This window comes from Culicoides brevitarsis, chromosome 2, assembly GCF_036172545.1.
Source record: "Culicoides brevitarsis isolate CSIRO-B50_1 chromosome 2, AGI_CSIRO_Cbre_v1, whole genome shotgun sequence".
Lineage (NCBI taxonomy): Eukaryota > Metazoa > Arthropoda > Insecta > Diptera > Ceratopogonidae > Culicoides > Culicoides brevitarsis.
Genome location: NC_087086.1, coordinates 42,168,454 through 42,192,944, shown reverse-complemented (window position 1 = coordinate 42,192,944; position 24,491 = coordinate 42,168,454). Strand labels below are relative to the sequence as shown.

The following is a 24,491-nucleotide window of genomic DNA, read 5'->3' as shown; positions in this document are numbered from 1 at the left end:
TGTCGCAATAGCTGAACACGGTACGTATTTTCTCCCCACTTTTTGACTTCACATTCACTTTCAGCTGTGTATGGCTTGTAAAGCGTGACTGTACAACGTTACTACAGGCACCATTTATTTGAATAATTCTGGCTGTTTGCTACGTGCATCGACACTATTTCAAGTTTCACAATTTTACCTGAATCACATTCGACTGAGACTTTAGACGTTTCGCGACTGTTGCACAGTACGAACGTGAATTACTAACAAAAAACATCAAAAAAAATTCTTTAGCTTTCATTTTTCGCTATTTATCGGTAAATTTTATTTTTTCGTGAGTGTTATTTTTCATCCGTATGGAATCCAAGATGGAAAAAGATCCCCAATCTTTAGTGGTTCAAATGAAACCGGAATACGCTTCGTCGGAAGTTTATTCGACAGTTGGCAGTGAAGCTCCTCCGGTAAGTTTTCAAAAAAAAAATTATATGAAGAAAGAACGAAAATAGTTAAATAGAAAAAAAAATTAAGTGACGAACGCGAGACGAGAGATTAACATCGAAAATCATCGCACTGTTAAATGATCATTTACTGTTTTTGTCTTATTTTTTTAATAATGAAAAACTGTTCATTGTACTTTTTTTCATAAAATTTCAATTTTAATACAAAATAAATAATTGAAAAAAAAAATATCAACTCAACAAATTGAAATATTAAATTTTCATTTAAAATAAGAAAAAATTGAAAATAAAATATTAAGTTGACGTCACTTAATGATGATTAAAGTACATTTCCTTTCAAAAATTGCTATAAGAGGCAAAAAGTGAACGCTCAATTCACGCAAAATTATAATCTTTCGTGATCCTCATTAAAAAGTACAAATAAATCAAAAGAGACTTGACATGACTAACGAGATAAAGAGCTAAATAAACGCGAGAGGTCAAAAAATGCAAAAACGATGCAGTTTAGATAGAGAGATAGTTACACGTCTTCCGTTCATTTTTTGACGAAAGATTACTATTTTTCACTTTCGTGCAACGTAATCAAGTCTCGTCGTTCGTTTCAAACAAAAATAGACATTTTTTGTTTTTGTTTTTAAAAACAGCTTAAATAAGCATTCTTTGTAAAATCGTTTCCAAAGAAAAAAACTTGAAACTCGATATTTTCTTAACTCGAACACTCGTGTAAAACGATTGATAAGCGATCTCTCGCAGCAGCTCGCTTTATTAATGAACATAATAAATAATTACAGTCTATTGTGTGCAAAAAGAAGCAATTTTGCGAAGATTTATGAGAAAAGTGTCTGCGTAAAATGAACGAACGACAACTTTTTGTGATGATATTTTGCATGTAACTTTCCAAAATGAATGGATGCGAAATAAAAAGTGTCTTGAAACATCTGCAACGATGACCTTAAAACGTACTTAAGTCACTTTAAGCGTCAATTGTCTCTCAAAGATCTTTTAAATTGCCCATTAAGATGATCTCAGTTGATATTTTGCGCATTTTATGACATTTTTGTAACAAAATGTACTTTCAAAACAATCAATTGTCCGATTCTTGTCACATTTCATGATTGACAGCACATTAAATTTTCCGCTTGTACATTTTGCCCATAAAAGGAAAATGTGCAAAAGTTCATTTCCCTCTTGAACAATGCAAAAGTTGCTCACGAACGGAATTTTCCATTCAAGCACTCTTCTTGCAACGGGCAAAAATTCAAAACAAATTGCTATTCATGCCATTTTATATATTTACTTTAAAAAAAATGTTAATAATTACGCAACGCAAAGTACAACGAGCAAAAAAAAACTAACAAAGTACGCTGTCCTCAATAAAAATAACAAGTTTTTAAACAATCCACGATCTCGCTGTGTACATCTTCTTCATCCAACACCGAGATTCGAACAAACAATAAAAGTGCAATACGTCGAAGTAAAGCTGTTTTTTCCTAAAACCAACTTTATTATCTAATATTTGTTTCGTACACAGAGCAATTCGCATGAAATGATGTGTGTCTCTCACTTTAGTAACACTTTTTTTGCGAGTACAATGAGGTTTTGTGAAATTGCTTGAAACTTTCTAATGTTGCTCTTTTTCTGCTTGTATTGACATTATTTATTGCTATTAATATTTTTTTTTTCGTGAAATTTTAATAATAATTATTTTTAGAATCGAAGCACTTGTCAAGGCAATCACGTACATTTACATAATTTTTTGTCAGTCAGAGTCTGAAAAATCGACTCGATGACTAATTTCACACTAATTATGTCTCTGCTACTCTCTACTCTTGATTGCCGTTGTTAGTCAATTGTGAAAAATTACACATACACGCACTCGAGTTGCTTTGGTTCATTAACTTTTCATTTATTTGTGTTGATTTTTATTTATGTTTATGAAAAAATTACGTTTTTTTACTATTTTGACCAAATCAAAAACTTATGTAAAAGGGAATGTTTGTCAACAAGTAGTATGTTGGCGACAAGAAAATATCATTTCCTTGATTTTACGTGCTTTTGATCCAACTTTGATGGATTAGATGCGCAATTTCGCTCATAAATAATCAATTAGTTGCCGATTGAAATTCAATTCTGTGTCGTCACTTTTTTTGCTTTTTTCGCACCATCGTCGCAAGCGACAAAAAAAGCAGCTTCCATTATCAGTGCTCGGGGTATAATTTTATTATCATGATCGTATGAAATTTGTCATTGTGATAATTTCATGACTTTACAATATTCGCCATTATATTGCCGATCGACGAATTTATTTGGCAACGAACTATAATAACAATGTACCCGTTTTCAAACATAAGCCGGTTAATATGCGTGTGTGTTTGTGACAACGGATGTTTGTTTTTTTGAAGTTTTTTTTCGTAACGACAATAATAATGATGGTTTCCGATCATCAAAACGATCATTTGGATATTTTTGGTAATTTTTATCCTACAGAAAATTTTTTGAATGAAATATTTTAAAAATATTTGTCCTTCACACTTAACCACGTCTTTAAATTTATCAATAAACGAAGTAAAGTTGAATAAATATTTAAGAGAATTACGTGGAAGCTTTAAAAAAATGTCGAAACGAATCGATTTGTGATTCGAACAATCAATTACGGGGAGTTCAATGTTAACGAGCTCTCTTAATTTGGAGAAATTTCGTGATTTCAAACACCCTCCTTTGAAAAAATTTGTTAAATTGCTTGGTTTGAATTAATTGAAATTAATTTTTTAGCCAAAGGATGATTCCAAACGTTAAAAATTGTTCGATACGAGAAACTTGTTGCTCAATATAGGCCAAGTTCATCATTTCATGCCATTTCACTTTTACCACAGATTCACTTTTACACGTTTTACAGTTTAATGTCCCGTCATCATTTCTATTTCCACTCCTTTTGTGTACATTTTATGCAAATGTCGTTGAATAAAATGCAACCCATTCAACTTTGTCACGAGTTTTAAAGATGATACATGCAAAAACCATCGTTTGATGTTTGGATTTCTCACAAAAGCTAAAATATATAATAAAGTTTTAATTATACGGAAGTGAAAAAAATACCAAGAAGTTATCTACTTGACACATATAGCAAAAAGCCTTCTCTAAAAATGGCAAATATATGAAACTATTGATGACGTCACAACCCGTTTTCGTGTCATCTATATGAAAAGTTGCTTTTCCAGTCTTATAGTTCCTCCATAGAGAGATTTCTTTGTTTATTTTCGTTTGCAGTACTGTAAATAAAAATAATAATAAATATCATCAGATTATACGAATTTGCATTAAAATGAAAGTAAAAATAAATAATAACTGCATGAATGTATTAGTTGAGCTAAGTTTGCTCCACAAATATTGCATTAAAGACTTTTTTTCAACTAGCATCGATTTTGCTTTCATTTTGTTATTGTTGGGCTTTAACAATCTCTTGAACGAAAAAAAATAAGTTAAGAAGAGCCATCTAAAAAGAAGCAGATATAACCGGTTGGATTGCCAAATAAACAACAAACATACGTAAATCCGGTTTCATTTTATTTTTTTTTTAATTTAATTTTGACTTATTTTTTCACCTTTATCGGTATCGAGGAGTGACTCATGATACGAGAAAGATAGTTTCTGAGTAAAAATGGTCATTTACCTGAAGATATGTGCGTTTTGACGGGTATTTTGCATAAATATGAAAGGAACGCGTTTATTGCTGATGAACAATTTGAACGCTTCCTGATCAGAATCTTAATTAATTGTCTCTGCGAAGTTGTAATTCTCAATAGCTCGATAAAATCTTACCCAGTTTGTTTGTTCATTCATTAGCATCTCGTCGACGTCATTTCTAAATAAACAAAACAAATACTGAAATAATGCTTGCTTTGAACGAACAATTGAGTTACCTTGAAAATCCATAAGTAAAATACACGGGTAAATGTAATATTTCAAAATAGCACAAAAAAAGCCACGGCAGCAGTAATAATATAATAAAGCAATAATAGCAGCTTTAGTAAATATTCGTCGACGAAGTCTTAACAAGACAGGCGCAAAATGCTCGTTTACACACAGCCAGTCGAACATAAGATCATATAATGACTTTTAATTTATGAATGTTCGTTGTTGAGGGACAAGACAACAAAAAGTCGATTTTCTCGAATGTGGTTGTGAATACGACGTAAATGATGTTTTGTGGTTCTTCTCTTGATTGATTTAATTTTTCATCACATGTCCCTTGGCGACGTCTTTCAAGAACGTTTTTTGAACCACAGAGTGAAGGGAGACACAAAATTCTTGAAAATTTGAAGAAAACATCGAAAAATTGTTCATCAGGTTACACAACACTGCGTCCCATGAGCTGCAAGCAAATAACAAAAAACAGCAAAAAATTAATTAAATTTAGCACGAACCATCCGAACAACGACGACTAAGAGCAAAACAAGTGAATCTACCCGCATGTAACCATTAAACGTTGTTATTTTTCATCATCATTATTTATACTTGGACGAGATTAACATTGTTATGGTTACATAAGGTCTCTCTCATTATATTCGGTGAGAAAAAAGATTCGATTGTTATAAAAGTTAATTTTACTTTCTTATCAACATCTTTTACAAGGTACTGTCTAACACCGAAATTCACTTTTATTTCGCATTTCTCACACGCAGCAACAAGCCATTAAACTTTATGACAGTGTTACTTTTTTTAAAGGTCATTATGGTCATTGCGTTTTGTTTTTTACAAAATTATTACAAATTAAAGCGATTAAAACGACGCGCGAGACAAAGAGGGAGAGAGTTTAAGGTTAAAAAAGTCATTGGATGAACGGTCAAGCAAAACTCACATTGAGGATAATTATCATAACGATTATTTGGTGGCTGCCTCGTCTAACGGGCGACATTTTAATTGTAAAGCAGTTCATCTTTACCGACAGATCGCCAATCACCCGCAACTTTGTTGGGAATTCTGAAAACCAAAGTAATTATTTTGCGCAGAATTATCTTGATGGTTTTGAATGTAATTTGAAGAATAAATTAGCAGTTTCCGGGAAAAACACTTACATTTAAATAAATACGAAAGCACGTTTTAATCCAATGAGAATAGAACAGAAGACTTGCACGTGACTGAAAGAGAGAAACCTGAATGCGGATTTCAAGAAGTTTCTTCAGATCGAGATTTTGATGATTTCCCATAATTTAGTAGCTGCCAAAAAAATAAGTTTTATCATGTCGTGAAATTTTTCGTTATCAAAGTAAAAAATAATGTCTTACCCTGTCATGAAAAATTTTATATAACAGAAACTTTGTTCTGTCTTCGATAAAATCAAACTTCCTTTGGCATCAACAATTCTAAAAATTTTAAAAAATTCTCATAATTTAATTTTTTTTTCGTTATTATGGAGACATATTTTATGGTGAATTGAAAGAAATTCTTATTTGACTTCAAATTTGAGAAAAACAATTCATCAAGAAATTTGAAAATCTTGAGGGAACTTTCAATTTTTTTTTTTTGAAGAATTTTCTTTGAAGATAAAAGAATTAAGAAAAATTAAAAAAAAAATAAAAAAATAATTTTTTATAAAATTTACGACACATGTTAAAATTAAATTTGAAATCTAATATTTTTTTTATTTTTGCTTGAATTTCAGTTTCTAAAATTTCAACATGTGTCGTTTTTTCAATTTTATAAATTGAAATTCAAGTAAAAAAAAATATTTTTTTTACACAATTTCATGTTTATTGCTTTTGTTGTATCTAAATTTTCATGAAATGGTTCACAATACTACCTGAAAAAAAATTGAGAAAAACATTAACGTGACAAATATGCGTTAATAAAATAATTACTCATAAAGCAAAGTTCAAAAGAAAAAAAAAATTTTTTTTTCTTAATTTATCTAGCATTGAGGCGTGCCTTACATCATTTTTTAATTTAGCGACATTTTTCATTGTTTTACTCATTTATAGTTTTGCGCACAAAAGCACGTTCTTGCATTCGACATACCAATCTGGAGAGAACTTACAAGCTTTGTGACGCGTGATTTACGTGATTTCATGACACTCCTAACTTTCGATATCGAAGTAATGCGACGAATCCAGTATGGCGGAACAATAAGAACTCGCTGTAAACGAAATGCGTGATTGAACGACTAACTTAATTATTTTTGATCATCTACCAAGCAAGACTTTCTCTTTTCTTTTCTGAACTGTCTCTTTCTCTCTCTAAATTTAATAATAATAAATAATTTAATTTCTTTTATATTGCCCTCGCGTCGTCGTAAACCTTTTTTGTTGTTGTTAAACGTGCATCATGACAATAAACAATAGTGCTCGCCATTGTTTTGTTCCATTATAATTTTTTATTTTTACATATTTACATTTCTTTGGGAGTAATTTATAGAGAAATGTTAAAAAATTAATGCAGTTTAGCATTTCATTTATTTTCTTTTTTTTTATTGCAACAATTCCATTGTCATCTCGTTACAAGCGAAAAATATGCAACGCAGAGGTTAATGAAGATGTTAATGGATTTTAGCTGTAATTGAGACGTAATTACTCCGCAGAGCATTTATGTTGTCAACTTTCATGCAACCATTGAGCAATCAATCAAACAAAACAAAAAAAGTCCGTTATTCATAAAAATATAATTTTAAAGGCAATAACCGCAAAACGCGCGCGCTTACGAAAGCAAAACCAACAAAAATTGGATGTCCAAAAAAATTGTGTTTCTGCTTCATTTGTATAAATATTATTTTTTTTTTTTACATTTTAATATTCATGTCTCTCGTCGCCGTGTTTCTTTCTATCTTTCATAAGAGATTTCTTAACGGAACTTTCTTTTATTTTTTTTATTTATTTATTTTTTCGTTAATTTATTCATTTTTTCGTTTGTTTGTTTTCAGGCATACGTCAAACGTCAAGCGAATTCGGTGAAAATTGCAAAAATTATCGCCGCTACCATCATCTTGTCGTCCTTCATCTTGGGCGGATTCATGTTGGCATCTACTTATATGCAAAGTCGCGCCATGTGCGACCAAATGCAAACGCTCGAGAATGCCTTGGATAAGGAAATTATGTTGGAGATGTTGGCACAAGTAAGTTTTTTTTACTTTTTAATTCACAAAATGGTGCCCATCACAATCTGTCGAATTCAACGCATTGAATGACGAACTCAAAAACACTGGCTCTTTGGATATTTTTAAAAAAGAATTGAAACGAAGTATTTTTGAAGAGAATTATTTTTTTACCAAAATGTTATGTTAATTGTATTAAGTAGATTAATGTTAATTTTAGAACGAAATCGATGTACCTCGAACAAATACTTGAGCTCCATTCTCATTAATTAACAGTTTAATGTGATTTTTTTTATTGTTTTTTCGATGTTATTTAACAAGAAGTGCAAATAAAATTCTGTTCATTCGAAAAAAAAAATCATGAACAAAAAAAACAATCAAAAAACAGTGAGTTGGTAACGAAATGTATTAATCAAGTCATGACAGAACGTTAAATAATTAGTTACGCTAGAATTTTGTACTGCGAGTCACGAGTTCGTTCGATTGATATTTTATCGCATCGCGCATCGTTAACGAAATTTGACATCAAATTCACCTTCAAAAGATCTGGATCATTTTACGCAATTTTTGTGTACTTTGACACCGTTTTCGCAAAAAAATAAAAGTTTAAAAGTGCAACAAGTCATCCATTGTTGTGACACACATTAACAACGAAAAAAACAAACAAAAACTGTAAATTCTGCTGACTTCGAACAACAAGCATGTCATTGAAAAACTAAACAAAAGAATAATTTTCTCATGCATTGCAGTGAGTTTAACTACACTCGTTAGACACCTTATTTAACTGAAAATCCGGAAATTCTTTGTGAATGAATTTTTTTGCCTACCCGCATTTTTTGTATCAAACCCATGATAAATAAATCAAAAAGGTAGTAAACTTGGTAGTCATGTAATAAAATAAAGAAGTGTTCGAAACTTATGATTAACTCGCTCATTATTACGTAACGAGCTGTCTCTGCGGTAACTTTGCACAATTGAAATGCATTTTTGATCTAAATTATCATAGAGGAAAAAATGTTTATGAAATATTGTTAGATAATGTTTCATTGCATCATCGATCATTTTTCCGTTTGATCGTTTTTTGCTTCAATAACAAACAAAAAAATCTCTCCGTTCTGATAAACAATTAGCAAGGCGATATTTTTAAAGTCAATAAATTTGTTCATGTGTATAATTTTCCCACAAAACATAGCAAAAAAAAAATATGAGGAAAAAATAAAAAAAAATTAGACAATAGCTGCTAAAAGCGGAAAACAATAAAAATGACCGATTTATATAAAATAAAAAAGAGACGTAATCATTGATAATTATTAGTATTTTTTCATGGCAAATAATGATAATGATGAAGTTTTAATGGAGGAAGTAGCTTTTGAAAGGTAGTCAATTGGAGATAAAAGAAGTGAATTGGTTCCTGTCATTATTTTTTGATTAAAATGTTGTTTAAATGGAATACCAGACGGCTCCTTTTTTGAATTTGACTTAAGCTTTTCGTCAAAAATCGATAATTTATTTATAATTTCAGTAAAAATTCGAATTTAAGTCATTTTTACGAATAATTTTTTTTACAATTTTATTGCTTTTAAAATTCTGCTTCTTTCATTTTTGATTTTTCGTTAAAAAATGAAAATTTTTTCATATTTTTAGTAAAAATTTGATTTCAAGTAATTTTTTCGAATGAAAATTTTCAAGTTTTTTTTCTTTTAAAATTATATTTCTTTGAATTTTTTTCTGAAACTGCAATGATTCACTTTTCTACAACATTCCATAAGAAGTATCACATTTTAGTTTCGATTTCTTACAAATAGTTGACAATAAACAACTAAGAAGAAGAGTTCATTCATTCCATTAAGACATTCAAAACATCATTAGTTTGATGGATTATTTCCTATAATGAAAAAATATTCCATCGCATGCATTTTGATTCACTTCAGCTGCATTGTTTCTCGATGCATTCAATATTTTTTTTTTGTTTTCAAACATTTACGTTTTATTGTCTTTTTATTTCATGCGTGCCATGCATACGAAAAAAAAACTAAACTAAAATATCAATTGATCGAATCGGATTGAATAAGTTGAAAAATTACATCAAGTTGTTATATTGTTGCAACTTCGATAGTCGAATATACGCTTCATTTCGTTACGTAAGTCTTTCTCTAAAAACACCATATGCATGCGATTTTTAGCTATTTTCGTGTTTAGTAGAGTATTCAAAAAAAAATTGATTAAAAAAATCGCAAGTCAAAAAAGTTTTAAAGCATGAATGAATGTGAAATTTGTATGCAAGTCATGACATTCGGGTCGACCAATTCGGGTGAGTCAGATGATTGCCTTCGTGCATGATTACTCAAATTTTTATTTTATTAAATTTTATTTGATTTATGTTGCACTATTTGATCAAAACATGAAAGAAAAATAACGAAATGAAAGTGAAAGTTATGCGTCTATTACATTGTTATGATTACCGTTCATTATCATTTATTACTATTTTTACGAGTTTTTGTCTGTTTTTACAAGAGATTAATTCGTTTTACTTTCGTTTACTTTTAGGACATCCCAAAAGCTGCCGCATTACAAGGACGAGATATCAGCGACAACGATATTGAAAATGACATCGAAAAACCATCGCGCAAAGATAAGGATGTTAAGGAAACAAGTTCCTCTGACTCATCGTATTCCGACAGTGATGAAAGTCAAGATATGAATCGTGTGCAATTCAAGTTGCCACTCGACATCGATTTGAATGAATTGGCCAGTAAATTCATGCAAAACCAAAACCAAAAGTGAGTTCAATGTGATTTTAAAAGTAAAATTATTCAATTTTTTACATTTTTTAGAACAAAAATGAACTGCGTTGTCGAAAGACGTCGTGCCGAAGAATTGCAAGATGGAGCTCCCGCCAAGATGGTTCAATTGCCTTTCGGAATCAACTTACAAACGGAACAAAAACCAAAACGCGTCGTTACAGGAGAACGTATTGCCATCGTTTGCGAAAGCAATGTTGAGCCTGAACAAGAAGAAGAACGTGAAGAGCCCGAAATCCATATTCGTCAATTCATTGTTCCTTTCCATCAACCACAGCAAATGCCAATTCCTTATGGACGTATGCCAAATCCCGGAATGGGACCTTTGACACACATGCCAATGCGCGTCGAGCCTCCTCGTGAACAACAACCGCATCCAATGATGGCTCAAATGCAATCTGCTGGCCCGCAGCAACTTCCTCCTTTCTTGCGTGAAATCATCGCTTCGCAACTCGGACAATTGCAACAACAATCAGCACGTCAAGAATTGCCCATTCCTCCGCAAATTATGCAAGCGCCTCCCGTTCAACAACCCCAATTGAGAATTTTCCATGCCATTCGTCAAGAACCCGAAATGCCTCAAAATCAGCAACAACAAAATCAACCTGAAGTTCGTATCCAATTGCATCGCATTGCAATTCCCGGACCAATTCGCATCGCTGAACAATCCATCGATCGTGACGAACAACCCGAAGCACAACAACAAGAGCCCGAACAACGTCAACCTGAACAAGGTCGTATGCAATTGCATCCCGTTCCATTGAACGTTGCTCTTCAACGTGCCGGCATTACGCCCGAAGACCTCATGAACATCCAAAAGATCGCCGAAACGAATTTCCGTCGTGAGATGAGTCGTTACATTCAAGATGAAATCGATGAGGAATCTGACTCCAGCGAAAGTTCCGACGAAGAGAATCGTCCTCAAATCATCCAAATCGGAGGACAAGCTGAAGAAGAAAAAAATACCGAAAACACTGAATCGAATAACGAACAAAAACCCGATACAGTTCCCGCTGAAGCAGAAAATGCGCCACAAAACCCAAATATTCTTCCCATGGGACGTTCAGGATATGCTCGCAGTTTATTGCAACCTGTCAACATTCCGGTACAAATGATGCCTAAAGGAGAAAATGTTGCTGCTGTTGCTCCCGAAGACTCCGCAAAGACGTCTGAAAACTAAGATTTTAACGATTTTTCACAATTTCCTTTAAAAACGTTTCTTTCTTATGTTTTTTTTAAAAATATTTATAGTTATCCGTCCAAAATCTGTTTTAAAGTACATAATACAAAATATATGAGTAAAAACCTGATTGGATACAATCACAAACACACAAGAATTACCGATTTCTAATCATTATTTCTAAATTGTTATCAATTAAAAGTTTGCAAAAATTGTAAAAAAACCACCCAAAAATGTGATGAATAAAAGTTATTATTAAAAAATTGTAATTAAAAGGATGTGTAATGTAAAAAGTTATTAGTTAATCGTTACATGAGAGAACAGTCGATATCGAAAAACTAACCTGAAGTCACCATCGCGGAGACGAATCTCAAATTTTTTCGAAAAATTTATTTTTTATTTAATCCAAGTAGATGTAAACGATTCAAAAATATTTCAATAAAGTGTCTTGTTCTGATATTTTGGGATCCAATAACAATTTTTTGTTTTATTTCTTCATGGCTTCATGCATTTATCAACAAAATTCTTAAAAATTAAAATTTTTTTAAATTTTTTGAAAAAATATGAAAAAAGATTTTGATGATATTTTCAACTTTTTTTTTTATTTTTGGATTTTTAATTTTTGAGCTTTATCAAAATTTTAAATAAAAGACGAAAGTTTTTCATTTTTAATACAATTTTATTAAAAATTAAGCTGCGTTTTTTGTTGTTAAGTAAAAAATGTTACAAATATCCTATTCGATACATGAGATTCTAAATTTTTAATTCCAATTATTCTTTAAGGCCTTTATTTTTATTTTTAATTCTATATATTTGAAATTTGATCGGTAAAAAATTCTGGATCTCCAATTATTGCAAAAGATCTCCAATTCATCAAAAAGGCTTCATATTTTTAGGCTTTGAAAATTCTATCACAATTTCAGATTTTTCATGGTTTCATGTTTTTTTAGGAAATACAGAAATATCAATCGATAGGCAATGAAACTTATAAAATAATTTTTTTAACACAAAAGGTGAAATTCTAACATAAATTCGTTAAAATGACTTAAAATGGATTAAGTGGTTTTAAAAATAAATATAAAATTAAATTAAATTAAAATTCGTTGTTCATACGGGGTGTGAAAATATTTAAAAAAATGTTTAGTACTCTTAACTTTAAGTTGTTCAGTAATACAGCTACTGATGAAAAGTTATGTTTTGGGTTAAAAGGCCACAGCAAATATACAAAAAAAGCTTAAAATATGTGTTTAAATGCTAATATTAATACTTTTCACGTTACTTCCGAGTGTTTAGAGAGAAAACTTCTTCTTTTTAGACACAACCATATTCATACCAAATTGCGCTCTCGCGATTTTTGGCTTCATTTTTCTTGTTCTTTCCGCCATTTTTGCTACTTGTATCACTATTTGCCTTTTCCTCGTTATTTCCATTGATACCAGAAGCACTTGCGGGTTCTTGCAACGTTACATTCGAGATTTTGTTAAACATGAGAAACGTATTTGGCGTATCGCCTGTTGTTGTCGCATTTGCATCATTTGTCGTAATTGGCGTCGAAGCTGCTGCAGGCTTTGGAGAACTCGTACGTGAACCTTCGCCATTTTGCGTTTCGCCAATCAGATAAACAGTTCTTCGGGTACCTGGTTGTCCGAGAGCATTTACCGACAAATCTGGCGGCTCGATGTTTGGAAAGCTGTTGCGATGCGATTGCGCGACGTCACGCGGCGTTGAAGATTGTAAACTGCTGCGAACGCCGCCGCGTAACAATGGATTGACAGGATCCAAAGGTTTACGTTGCAATGATTGGCGTAATTGAGAGTTGCGACTCAATGGAGGAGGAAGCGGCGGAGGCGGATCAAAGTTTGCGGTTGAATTTGTAGGTTCTTCATTGCTGTTGTCGGATTCATTTCCGCCAGATTCAGAACCTAAGTTGAATTGAGATTGACTGATGCGCGGATCTTCAATCCAGGAACGAGGATTTTGCTAAAAATAAAAGAAATTTATTGAAAAATTGCTTTTAAATTACTTTTCGGATGAATACTCACTCTGTTAGGAACACGATTTATTGCTTTACGAACTTTATTCACAAGGCTTGAACCAAAAGTTTTTCTGTAAAGAGAAACTTTCGTTAAAAAAAAAGTTTTTTGAAAGAAAAAAAAATTATATACTCACTTTTTCGGTGAACAATTCTCTAATTTTCGATAATGTTCCATAATTTTCTCTTCCAACTTCTCTTTTTGTCGGTAAAGATGATTGACTTTGTCATTAAAGTTCTTCTCCTCGTCGTGATAATGTTGTTTGTCTTCCAACGAGTGCGAAAGAAGTTCATGGTATTGAGCAAGAAGTTGCGAAACGTGATCCATCAACGTTTTTCGATCAATATCGAGACTCGAATTCAATTGGAACAACATTTCACACTGATTGTTCGCTTTCGTTAACTCACATTCAAGTTCACGAACACGTTCGTTATTGGCACTCATCTCGCCCGTCAATTCTGTGTTCTGTAACTTCAATTTTCCATTTTCATTCCGCAAGTTTCTGTATTGCTCATGGATATTTTTGTACTCTTGCTTGAGTCTCTCACTATTGGAGAACAAATTTCTAAAGTCATCTTTCAAACGCGAATGCTCGGCGCGCAAATTTCCGAGATTCATGTTGCCTTGACGCATCGTTTCAAGTTCAGCTCGAAGTTCTTGTGTCAATTTCTCCAAAGCTACGTTAGTTTCTTTCAATTCTCGTTGTTTGGTCTTCAAATCACGATTTTCTACTTTGAGAACTTCCTTTTCCTTATTCAAGGCATCATATTCTGAGCCGAGTTGTTCGTGCAAACACATCATACTGACATGATCTTGATGAAGTTGCGTGTTGTTTGTCTTTACGAGATCCAATTGTTTCACGAGCGAGTCTTTTTCGGCGGCAAGTTGCGAATTTGCGAGTTGTAAGGCAACTTGTTGAGTACTCAATGACGTTATTTGACTCTGAAGTGTAGCAACTTCGACTTTTTGACGAGCGTTTTCTGCTTCGAGTGTATCATTCGTTGTTTGAAGATGATCATTTTCTGCCTTGAGTTGCGGATAAGCTTCATTCATCTCCAAATTCAAGATAACCTTGTTCTTGCCTTTGACAGTTGGGATGTTGGAGGGCACATGATCAGCTGTAAACTCGATATCCTTCTCGACAGTGAAGATTTCTTGCTTGTGACATAAGACGCACATCGTAGAAGACGTTGATGAGGGAGAATTTTGCGTTTTTCCAACTTCCAACATGACTTCGCGAACAGTTTTGAATGTCTCGGGATTCTTTACCAATTTTTCGACAAAAGTTTCAACACTCAGCTCTTGTTTATCCATATCTTGTTCCTCCAAACCAAGCTTATCGAGTCCTTTTTGTAATTTTTGCTTGGCAAGTGTTTCAGCAACTAAATCTTTTTGCAAAGTTGAGATGGTTTCCTCATGTACTTTGTGTTGTGATTCCAATTCTTGGTTGAATTTCTCTAAATTTTGAATTTTTACTTCCAATTCCTTTGTTTCTTCCAAACTTTTTATCAAAGTTTGCATTTCTTTCGTTTGTGTCTCAATTTTCAACACATTTTCATCCAATTCTTTCTCTTTCTGTTCCAAACTTTCTTTGAATTTGGTCACTTCTTTCGCTAATGTTGCTACTTCTCGTTCTGCTGTACTCAATTTAGCCTCTGTCTCATACAAATTTGCCTTTACGACTTCGAATTCTTTGACTCGTGACTTTGTTTCTTCAACTTCTTTCGTTTTAATGTCTAACGATCGCGATAAATCATCTGCGCGTCGTTGGATACTTTCACTCAAGTTCTGAATTCGTTGTTTTTCCTTCGTAATTGTCTCGATTTGTTGTTCCAAATCCCCGATTTTGCTCCGATCCAATTCACGATCTTGGATGTACTTGTCGACATTTTGTTGTTTAGTGTCTAAAGCATCTTGAAGCTTTTTGTTCTCCTCGAGGGCGTTTTTGAAGACATTTTCCAATTCGGAGTTCTGTTGAACGAGACGATTGCAATTATCTTGAACTTGTTCAAGTTTCAACGACAATCGTTTCTTATCTTTTTCGAGATCCAAAATCTTATTTGACGACTCTTGGAACGAAGTTTCTTTGTAGGATTCCAATTGCGCGAGAAGTCGACGATTTTCCAACTCTAATTTGAGAACTCTCGATTGCGCATTGCTACTTAGCTGCTCGGAGAGACTATTATCTCCTGACGTTGGACCGTCTTCGCTATCCAAAGACATTGCTGACAAACTCAAATCATTTCCGGAAACCAAATTTTTCGCCGTAAGTTGTAACTGAGCATTTTCCTCCAACAAATCTTGCAATTTTGACTTGTCAACATCGCGTTCCAACGTTAAATCGTTCAATTTTTGTTTGTACTTGATAATTTCCGACTCGAGACTCATCACGTGCTCACTTCGTTTGCGGGATTTCTGTAATTGCTCTTCCAACATCTCCTTTGTTTCGAGTAACATTCTGTTATCTTCGCGCAATTCTTCGACACGAGACTTGTAGAACTCGGCATCCGCTAATTTCTCACGCATCCGTTGTAAATCGAGCTCCAAACGATCAACACGATCAGATTTTTCACGTAAAACATCTGCTTCGTCACGATATGCCGCAGATTTGCGTGCTTCAGCATACCATTCTTGACTTTCCAATCGTAATTTTTCATATTGCGCAGATTTGTGTTCGAGATCTTCTTTTACTTCCATCAGAGCTTCCGATTTTTCCTCCAATTCTTGTCGAACTTTACGCAATTTAGACTTCATATCAGCCAATTCGACTGCTAAATGATTATTTTCACTGTTGGATTGAGAAGTCGTTGAAGAATTCGATGAAACAGCAGTCAATTGAGCAGGTTTATTACGAGAATTTGTCTATTAAAAACGAAAAAAATGTTAAAATCATCAATTTTTGAACAAAAAATCTTTAAAAAATTCTTACCTGATCATCTCCTTCCAAATTCAAACTTGAAATCCAATTCGAATGATATTGATCTCGTTCCTTTGCAAGTCTGACAATATGTTGACACATTATATCAGGATTTAGATTTTCGACATTTTCTTGCGATAAAACCAATTTTTGATCGTCTGTTACACATTTGATCAATTCTACAATCGCAACTTGTACTTCAACTTCAAGTTCTTTGATGCGCGCGATGAAAATCTCCTTGTTCGGGCATTGAACAGCAGCGCCGAGTAATAAGGTCAAAAGTAACTTCATTTGTTCGACGCCTATTTTCGTTTCAGGTTCTCGACCTAAAATCGCACAATCAGGCAACATTAGAACCGTTTGCCCAAGCTCTTCTTCGTACAGAGCTTTTAAATTTTTCACGATGGCACAAAAGTTGCGACATCGTGCTTGAATCAAAGCTGCTCCTTCAAGCCCAATAGTTTTAACGAGATGATTTTGCGGTTCTGGATCGATTTGTAAACAAACACTGTTGATAATTACGCCATCGAATAACGACTGATATCCGGTTAAGATTTCCGGGCGAGGCAAACATGATTCGAGCTGAAAAATTAGAAGAAACTTATTAAAATGTATCAACAGAAACACGCGTCGACTAAATTTAGCACTTTTAATCGCTTTAATTTACGTTTGTTTTAAACTAATTAATTCAAAAAAATATGCAAATAATCCGCATTATGTGTCGCGACTTTACAGATGGAAACACAGATCGAAATACAAAGAAAGAAACATTAAACTCGTTTATTGTATGGGGCTTTACAACAACAACAACAACAGTACGCACACACGAGTGATTGTTTCGCAATGCTTTAATTAAAAGTCGAGCGCAATTGAAATTTATCCTCAAAACTCACCCATAAGATTAGTGCGCCGCTCATAAAGGTCGAAATTTCCTCCTCAACATCCTTTTTCGTATTTTTCTCTGCCATTTGAGTTTGTTAGTTTTTCACTGCAATTCATTCACCAAAATTTTCGAATGTCGATTTTGCGTCGAACTAATTTAATTTCTTGCGACTTTCATCTTTCCTTCAATGTCGATGCCTTAAATTACAAAGTTGTGCTCAAATGAAGACTTAAAAAATGAAGAAAACTCGTGAAAATGCAGAAAAATAAACGTTGGATCAAATTGTGTTGGAAGTTCCAAATTTTGTTGGAAAATTGGAAGAGATGCTACCTAACGAGCATTTTTCACGAGATTGTCACTGCTCAATGTGAATTTTTCGGAAAACGTCAGAATTCAATGGAATGTTTACCTTCCAATAATTGATCGAAAAATCGGAAAATCCCGAAATAATCAATTAAAAGTGCAATAAAAGTTGGAAATTTTATCACGTAACGAATTCTGAAGTCAATCATGTTGTTGGAAGTTTGTGTGGATTCCATTGAATCAGCAATTAATGCCGTAAATGGAGGAGCCGGTAAGTTTTACAATTTCCATTATTCAAAAAAAAGATGTTTTATAGCATTTTCTTGTTATTTCAGGTCGTTTGGAGCTTTGTAGCGCTCTGAGTGAAGGAGGATTAACTCCAAGTCCGGGAGTTTTTAAAGTTTTAAAGAAAAGTGTAAGTTATGAAGAATATTTTTTCGAAAATTAATTGAATTTTTCATTTTTTAGCTTCCTCGTCCCGTTCCCATTTTCGTGATGATTCGTCCTCGCGCAGGAAATGATTTTCATTACACGAAACTCGAGTTAGATTCGATGGTTGAAGACATTGAACTGTTTCGCGAACTCGGAGCTGATGGCTTTGTCTTTGGGGCATTAGATGATAACGGAAGAATTGACGCGATTGCCAATACAACGCTAATGAATGCTGTTGACGATCTTCCCGTAACATTCCATCGTTGTTTCGACATGTTACCGCCAAAGGATTTGCAGATCAACGCACTGCTAATAGCTGAACTTGGATTTTCTCGCATTCTAACGAGCGGATGTGCCGCAAAAGCTGAGAACGGAATCTCGCAAATCAAACAACTCATGAATTTGACGTCAGATTTGATTGTTATGCCGGGATCGGGCGTAAATGCGAAAAATTTGGAGATGATTTTGAAGGAAACGGGAGCAAAAGAGTTTCATGCCTCAGCCAGAGTTGAAAAAGAACTCAAAGTGAAACAAAGTATCGATTTGGGCAACAGCGATAAAGATGCTGTTGAAAAGATTTTCGTCTGTTCCGAAGAATCTGTCAAAGAATTAGTTGAAATTGCGAAGCGTTTGGAGTCTTCTGCTGAACCAACAATCCAAGAAGACTGAAAAGTTTGAATTTTTTCCATTTTAATTTATAAAAATATACATTTTGTGAGATTATTCCATATGACTTTTATCCTCCGTGAAGTGTTGAAATGAACACGATCGTATCATTAGGAGCAATTTTGTACTCTAATTCTCCCAACAACTCCCAATCTGTGTCGTTAACCAACACAAGTAATCCAGGTCTCCTATAAAATATATTTGAATGAACTCTTAACTATTGCAAAATGATTATTTTCTTACACTGTGTCATCTTGCAAGAATAATTCAGGTCGTTCTGTGAGTAAATTGTCTTTCATCCATGCGAGAAGTCGTTTAATGTTCCCTAAAATGCAAAAACATTGTCAATTATTGAGAAATTTTTGATGAATTATGCCAATTTATCACATTCTGTGTCTTGATTTTCGCTTTCCAGAGTCACTTGATGCTTCTTCTTGTTTCCAAAAAGTAATTCAGCTCCTCCGGAGAACTCTAAAGTCACGTTTAACGCATTTTCAGACATTTTTCGGGATTTTCTTTCGAACTTTTCATCCCTCTAGCGGATGACAGCTGCACACGAGAGCTGTCAAACAACCGATAAACAAACTTTCGTCTCGCTTTCCTTGCAAATTTTGAAAAAAAAACTTTAATTCCTCGTAAATTTCGTCAAATAATAATATAATGGCTGATGTTTTGGATATAGATAATGCCGTCGAGTTCGAAGAAGATGACGAAATTCAACGATTGAAGGAAAAGGCACGCAAACGTAAGGGACGCGGCTTTGGAGGAGATGCTGTTCAACGTGAACACATCGACGACTATGAAAGTGTTCAACAAGACGACGAAAATGAGTTGGAGCCCGGACCTCAACGTTCTGTCGAAGGATGGATCTTATTCGTTACAGCCATTCACGAAGAAGCACAAGAAGACGACATCCAAGAAAAATTTTGCGAATTCGGAGACATCAAAAACATTCATTTGAATTTGGATCGTCGTACGGGTTTCTTGAAAGGATATGCATTAGTCGAGTACGAAACATATAAGGAAGCGCTCGCAGCTAAAGAAGCTCTGCACGAGTCAGAAATTTTGGGACAACAAATCTCCGTTGATTGGTGTTTCGTGAAAGGACCTAAAAAGACGAGCAAGAAGTCCGGAGATCGTCGTAGAAAATAATTTCGATAGTTTTTAAGAGATTAAGAACAAACATTCATACCTTTTTTCAAGTCATAACTCAATAAAATCATCATTTCACTAACAAATTCGCATTTTTTTTAAACATTTTTTCCCTTTTGTACGACAGCACGGTTGTACGTTCGTACAAAAAATCAAAACATTGAGCTGTCAAATTCACATTTTGAGTTCAATTTTTGAGAAATCTCCCATAAAAAGTCTCAAAAATGGAAGAAAAAAAGCCTCCTGTGACAGAAAATCCGAAAGTTGAGACAAGAACACAAATGCCGGGCGATGGAATACGAAGTATGCGATCGACAATGGCTTTCAGAGCAATTAATTTTGAACTTTATGCAAGGCCCGTAAGTTTTTCAATCCCAAAATTTGATTTTTCTCTTAAAAAATTCGATTTTGTGTTTGTAGAACATTGTTATCATGACTATTGGAGTGATTGGATTTGCGGGAACTCTCGGATATATTGCTTGGATGAAGCATAAATACGAATCACAAGGCTATTATATCGCAGTTCAGAACGATGGAACAGAAATTTTCACCAAAAAAAAGTCAAAATGGGAAGAATAATCTTTTTTGACAGTTTTAAAAGTTGGATTGTATTAGAAATTTTTGTAAATATATAATATTTATAAATAAATAATAAAAACAATAAATATTTTATATCTGTACACCTTAACGATACACAGACAACTGACACTATCCAGCTTCACAAGATGACAATAGTTTACGAGATAAGAAAAGTAACGGAAAACGTTCCTTTTGTGAGATATTTTTCTTATTGAATAATCATCGAGCACTTTTTTTCAACTTTCGCCAAACATGAGCCATCAAAACCCTTCTGGATCAGCATCATCCTCCTCAAGCGGTGCTTCCGCACCCGCAGGATATGGAATTCTTCTTCGTAAGTGTAGTTTAAGAGTAAAAATAATAGAAAATAGAAAAATTTGTTCACAATGCATCAACTTTTCGTACATGAAAGTTGTAAATCTGTGTTAAACAGACGTTGCATTCAGTACAAATAATTCGAATTAATAAATATAAGTCTCAAAGTGCAAAAAGTAATTTTAGTGAATTATTGATATCGTGAAAATGTAAATATATGGAAATTTTTAAAAAATTTGAAATGATGTGAGCGCATAAAAATAAAAATTCGTTCAAAAAATTTAAATCAAACAAATCAAAAAAAAAAAAATCTTCTAAAATTTTTTTTATCTACATTTCAATAGAAAATTTTTTATTGAAGCAAAATTTACTTATCCTTTTGTATAATTTAATTGAGAAATTTGATTTTAATTTAGAAGCTAAAATTTAGCTTTTAGCTGAAATTGAAATAAAATTTGAAATAAAATTTGTCTTAAAACCGTTTATACTGAATTCAAACGTTGCTCACTGTGTTTTTTTTTTCGTTTCAGCTTTACCGCAAGGAATGTCTGCTGATACGCAGTTTTTGTTCGCGTGCCTTCAGAAGATGTCGCTGGAATTGGCCGCTACAAGACAGGAGATGGCAGAAATGAAGCAGGAAATGGCAGAAATGAAGCAGGAAATGGCATCATTGAAGGAGTCTGTTCAACATCCGCCTGTGACTTCCGAAAATCCGCCTGCGATTCCTGAACCTGTTTCTGTGGTTCAACCTGTTCCTGCCAACGCTGCCGACTTCTCCTTCCCTCTCGGCTCTCTTCAGCGCTTCAACGACTTGAATCGGGATTTACCGCGTCAAGATGTTCAACAGCTGGTATCGACGCAATTGCAGAATATGCTTGATGGCGTACATGAACCACACGTCATCAGCTCGTTGCACAACTTTTTGTTTGAGCAGCCGTTCAGTGCGAAGATCAGATGGGCATCGGAAAGGGATGGCGCTGTCAAATTGAAGGGCACCGAGCTTTTCAAACTCGTGCATCAAGTTGTATCCAACAAATACGGATACAACATGGCAGATCACGTGAGGAAATGGCAGGATCACATCACTTCTCTGCATCGTAACGAATAGTCGCCATCACCCAACCATCGCTGTAATCTTGACAAGGATCCATTGATCCGCCGCTAAATTCGCCATGGGTCAAACCTATGCCAGTCCCAAGCCTGGAAGAAGAATGAGGGGCGGTTAAAAAACAATAAAAATCATTTTTTTGTGTTATTTTTAAACAAAATTTTTGTAAATTTTAATGAATTTTAAGCTTAAAACCATCAAATAGGTATACAAACAAAATTTCTGTAATTTTTGATGAATTAAAGTTTAAACATAATCAAGTGTACTTGCAAAATCAAAATTACGTATTTTTTACGTATATTTTATTTTTCAAAGCTTATGAACCATCCAAAAGACATCCAAAGTAGTTTTCAATAATATTTGATGAATATCAAGCTTAAAAATGATCAAATATGCTTGCAAAATCAAAATTACGTATTTTTTATTTTTCAAATTTTCAGCTTATGAACCATCCAAAAGACATCCAAAGTAGTTTTCAATAATATTTGATGAATATCAAGCTTAAAAATGATCAAATATGCTTGCAAAATCAAAATTACGTATTTTTTACGTATTTTTTATTTTTCAAATTTTCAGCTTATGAACCATCCAAAAGACATCCAAAGTAGCTTTCAATAATATTTGATGAATATCAAGCTTAAAAATGATCAAATATGCTTGCAAAATCAAAATTACGTATTTTTTATTTTTCAAATTCTCAGCTTACGAACCATCCAAAAGACATCCAAAGTAGCTTTCAATAATATTTGATGAATATCAAGCTTAAAAATGATCAAATATGCTTGCAAAATCAAAATTAATTTTTACGTATTTTTAATTTTCATCTTATGAACCATCAAAAAGACATCCAAAGTAGTTTTCAATAATATTTGATGAATATCAAGCTTAAAAATGATCAAATATGCTTGCAAAATAAAAATTACGTATTTTTTACGTACCATTTTTTTACGTTTTTACGAACCATCCAAAAGACATCCAAAGTATTTTTCAATAATATTTGATTTAAATATTTAAATAAAAATTTAATTTATTTTTGACCCCCCTCATCAAAATTTTGACAAGACAAAAAATTAAATAACAAATTTTAATGGCCTAAGAGAAACGTCAACAAAACTCGCCTGGAAACGTAGTTCGTAATTACTTTTTTAGCTGTTTTCCAAATTTTATTTTAAAATATCTGACTCAAAACAATGTTGAGTAGAATTTCCATCAGCAACAAGCTTAAAAATGCTTGCAATCTCACCGTGACACGCATGTCTTCACACTTTACGTACAATCCAGATTCCGTCGGAACAAATAAATTCCAAGGTCAGTTCAAAAATTTGTTTTTGTCAAATCCATGTGTTAATGTCAATTCTTTTAGGTCCTCGGGAGAAGCTCAATATGTTTCAAGCTATCAACAAAGCACTCGATCAAGCAATGGAAAAAGACAAAAGTGCACTGTTCTTCGGGGAAGACGTCGGTTTTGGAGGAGTTTTTCGTTGTTCGATGAATTTGCAACAAAAACACGGCAAAGATAGGGTTTTCAATACGCCGTTGTGCGAACAAGGAATTGTCGGATTCGGAATTGGAGTTGCAAATACGGGAGCAACAGCGATTGCTGAGATACAATTCGCTGATTACATCTTTCCTGCATTCGATCAGATCGTGAATGAAGCTGCTAAATGTCGTTATCGCAGCGGAAATCTATTCGATGCTGGATCATTAACTATTCGAGCGCCGTAAGTATTTAAAATATTTTAAAGATATTTCTAATGAAATGTTTTTTTTTTGTAGTTGCGGAGCTGTTGGTCATGGCGCTCTTTACCATTCTCAAAGTCCTGAAGGGTATTTCGCTCATACGCCTGGATTACGTGTCGTTGTGCCTCGAGGACCAATTCAAGCTAAAGGCTTGTTACTTTCGTGCATTCAATCCAAAGATCCGTGCATCGTGTTAGAACCAAAAACCTTATATCGTGCTGCTGTCGATGAAGTTCCCGTGGATTACTTTGAATACCCATTGGAAAAAGCTGATGTCTTACGCTATGGCAACGACATCACGATGATTGGATGGGGAACGCAAGTTCACGTTTTACAAGAAGTTGCTGATATGGCAAAGAAAGAACATGATATCAATTGTGAGGTAATCGATCTTGTCTCGATTCTCCCATGGGACAAGGAAACTGTTTGCAATTCCGTCAAGAAAACGGGGCGTGTATTGATTGCTCATGAAGCTCCCAAAACATGCGGATTTGGCGCAGAACTTTCAGCTACAATCCAAGAAGAATGCTTTTTGCATTTGGAAGCTCCCGTTCAGAGAGTAACGGGATTCGATACGCCTTTCCCTCATGTTTTCGAACCATTTTACCTTCCTGACAAATATCGATGCCTTTCGGCTGTGAATAAATTAGTTAATTATTAAGATGATCGGGGTTGTTGCTATTTCTATGTCTTCCAGACTTGCATTTATACTGTTAAAAATAAAAGAAATTTTATATTTTTATTACATGTTTTTTAATTTCCATTTTTTTTTTGTTTTTTTTTTCCTAAATTCTAATGACATTACTCTACAAGATATATTTTTTTGTTCACAATAACATCATAAGCTTTACATTAATTTTA

General features: G+C 33.5%; 7 protein-coding genes across 7 annotated transcripts in view; 5 read left to right on the top strand and 2 right to left on the bottom strand.

Annotated features, from left to right (window-relative positions):
* LOC134832671 (large ribosomal subunit protein uL2) overlaps positions 1 to 24,491 on the top strand; it is a 76,132-nt gene that overhangs the window by 42,904 nt on the left and 8,737 nt on the right. The window lies entirely within an intron of this gene.
* On the top strand, positions 194 to 11,980 carry LOC134832842 (uncharacterized). Its single transcript, XM_063847035.1, has 4 exons — positions 194 to 440; positions 7,351 to 7,542; positions 10,069 to 10,301; positions 10,356 to 11,980. The coding sequence occupies exons 1-4, from the start codon at positions 336 to 338 to the stop codon at positions 11,500 to 11,502; spliced, it is 1,677 nt and encodes a 558-aa protein (XP_063703105.1). The 5' UTR covers positions 194 to 335; the 3' UTR covers positions 11,503 to 11,980.
* On the bottom strand, positions 12,203 to 17,616 carry LOC134830760 (protein Daple). Its single transcript, XM_063844336.1, has 5 exons — positions 17,346 to 17,616; positions 16,465 to 17,034; positions 13,672 to 16,397; positions 13,545 to 13,608; positions 12,203 to 13,482 (listed from the first exon to the last, which is right to left on the bottom strand). The coding sequence occupies exons 1-5, from the start codon at positions 17,418 to 17,420 to the stop codon at positions 12,814 to 12,816; spliced, it is 4,104 nt and encodes a 1,367-aa protein (XP_063700406.1). The 5' UTR covers positions 17,421 to 17,616; the 3' UTR covers positions 12,203 to 12,813.
* LOC134829967 (copper homeostasis protein cutC homolog) lies at positions 17,727 to 18,793 on the top strand. The gene is made up of 3 exons (XM_063843288.1): positions 17,727 to 17,909; positions 17,974 to 18,053; positions 18,107 to 18,793. Exons 1-3 carry the CDS (start codon positions 17,846 to 17,848, stop codon positions 18,737 to 18,739), a joined length of 777 nt encoding a protein of 258 aa, XP_063699358.1. The 5' UTR covers positions 17,727 to 17,845; the 3' UTR covers positions 18,740 to 18,793.
* On the bottom strand, positions 18,785 to 19,290 carry LOC134829969 (ubiquitin-related modifier 1 homolog). The gene is made up of 3 exons (XM_063843290.1): positions 19,124 to 19,290; positions 18,980 to 19,061; positions 18,785 to 18,924 (listed from the first exon to the last, which is right to left on the bottom strand). The coding sequence occupies exons 1-3, from the start codon at positions 19,236 to 19,238 to the stop codon at positions 18,807 to 18,809; spliced, it is 315 nt and encodes a 104-aa protein (XP_063699360.1). The 5' UTR covers positions 19,239 to 19,290; the 3' UTR covers positions 18,785 to 18,806.
* On the top strand, positions 19,301 to 19,974 carry LOC134829968 (RNA-binding protein 8A). The gene has a single exon (XM_063843289.1). The coding sequence runs from the start codon at positions 19,397 to 19,399 to the stop codon at positions 19,886 to 19,888; it is 492 nt and encodes a 163-aa protein (XP_063699359.1). The 5' UTR covers positions 19,301 to 19,396; the 3' UTR covers positions 19,889 to 19,974.
* On the top strand, positions 22,987 to 24,372 carry LOC134832743 (2-oxoisovalerate dehydrogenase subunit beta, mitochondrial). Its single transcript, XM_063846873.1, has 3 exons — positions 22,987 to 23,198; positions 23,254 to 23,611; positions 23,667 to 24,372. Exons 1-3 carry the CDS (start codon positions 23,081 to 23,083, stop codon positions 24,289 to 24,291), a joined length of 1,101 nt encoding a protein of 366 aa, XP_063702943.1. The 5' UTR covers positions 22,987 to 23,080; the 3' UTR covers positions 24,292 to 24,372.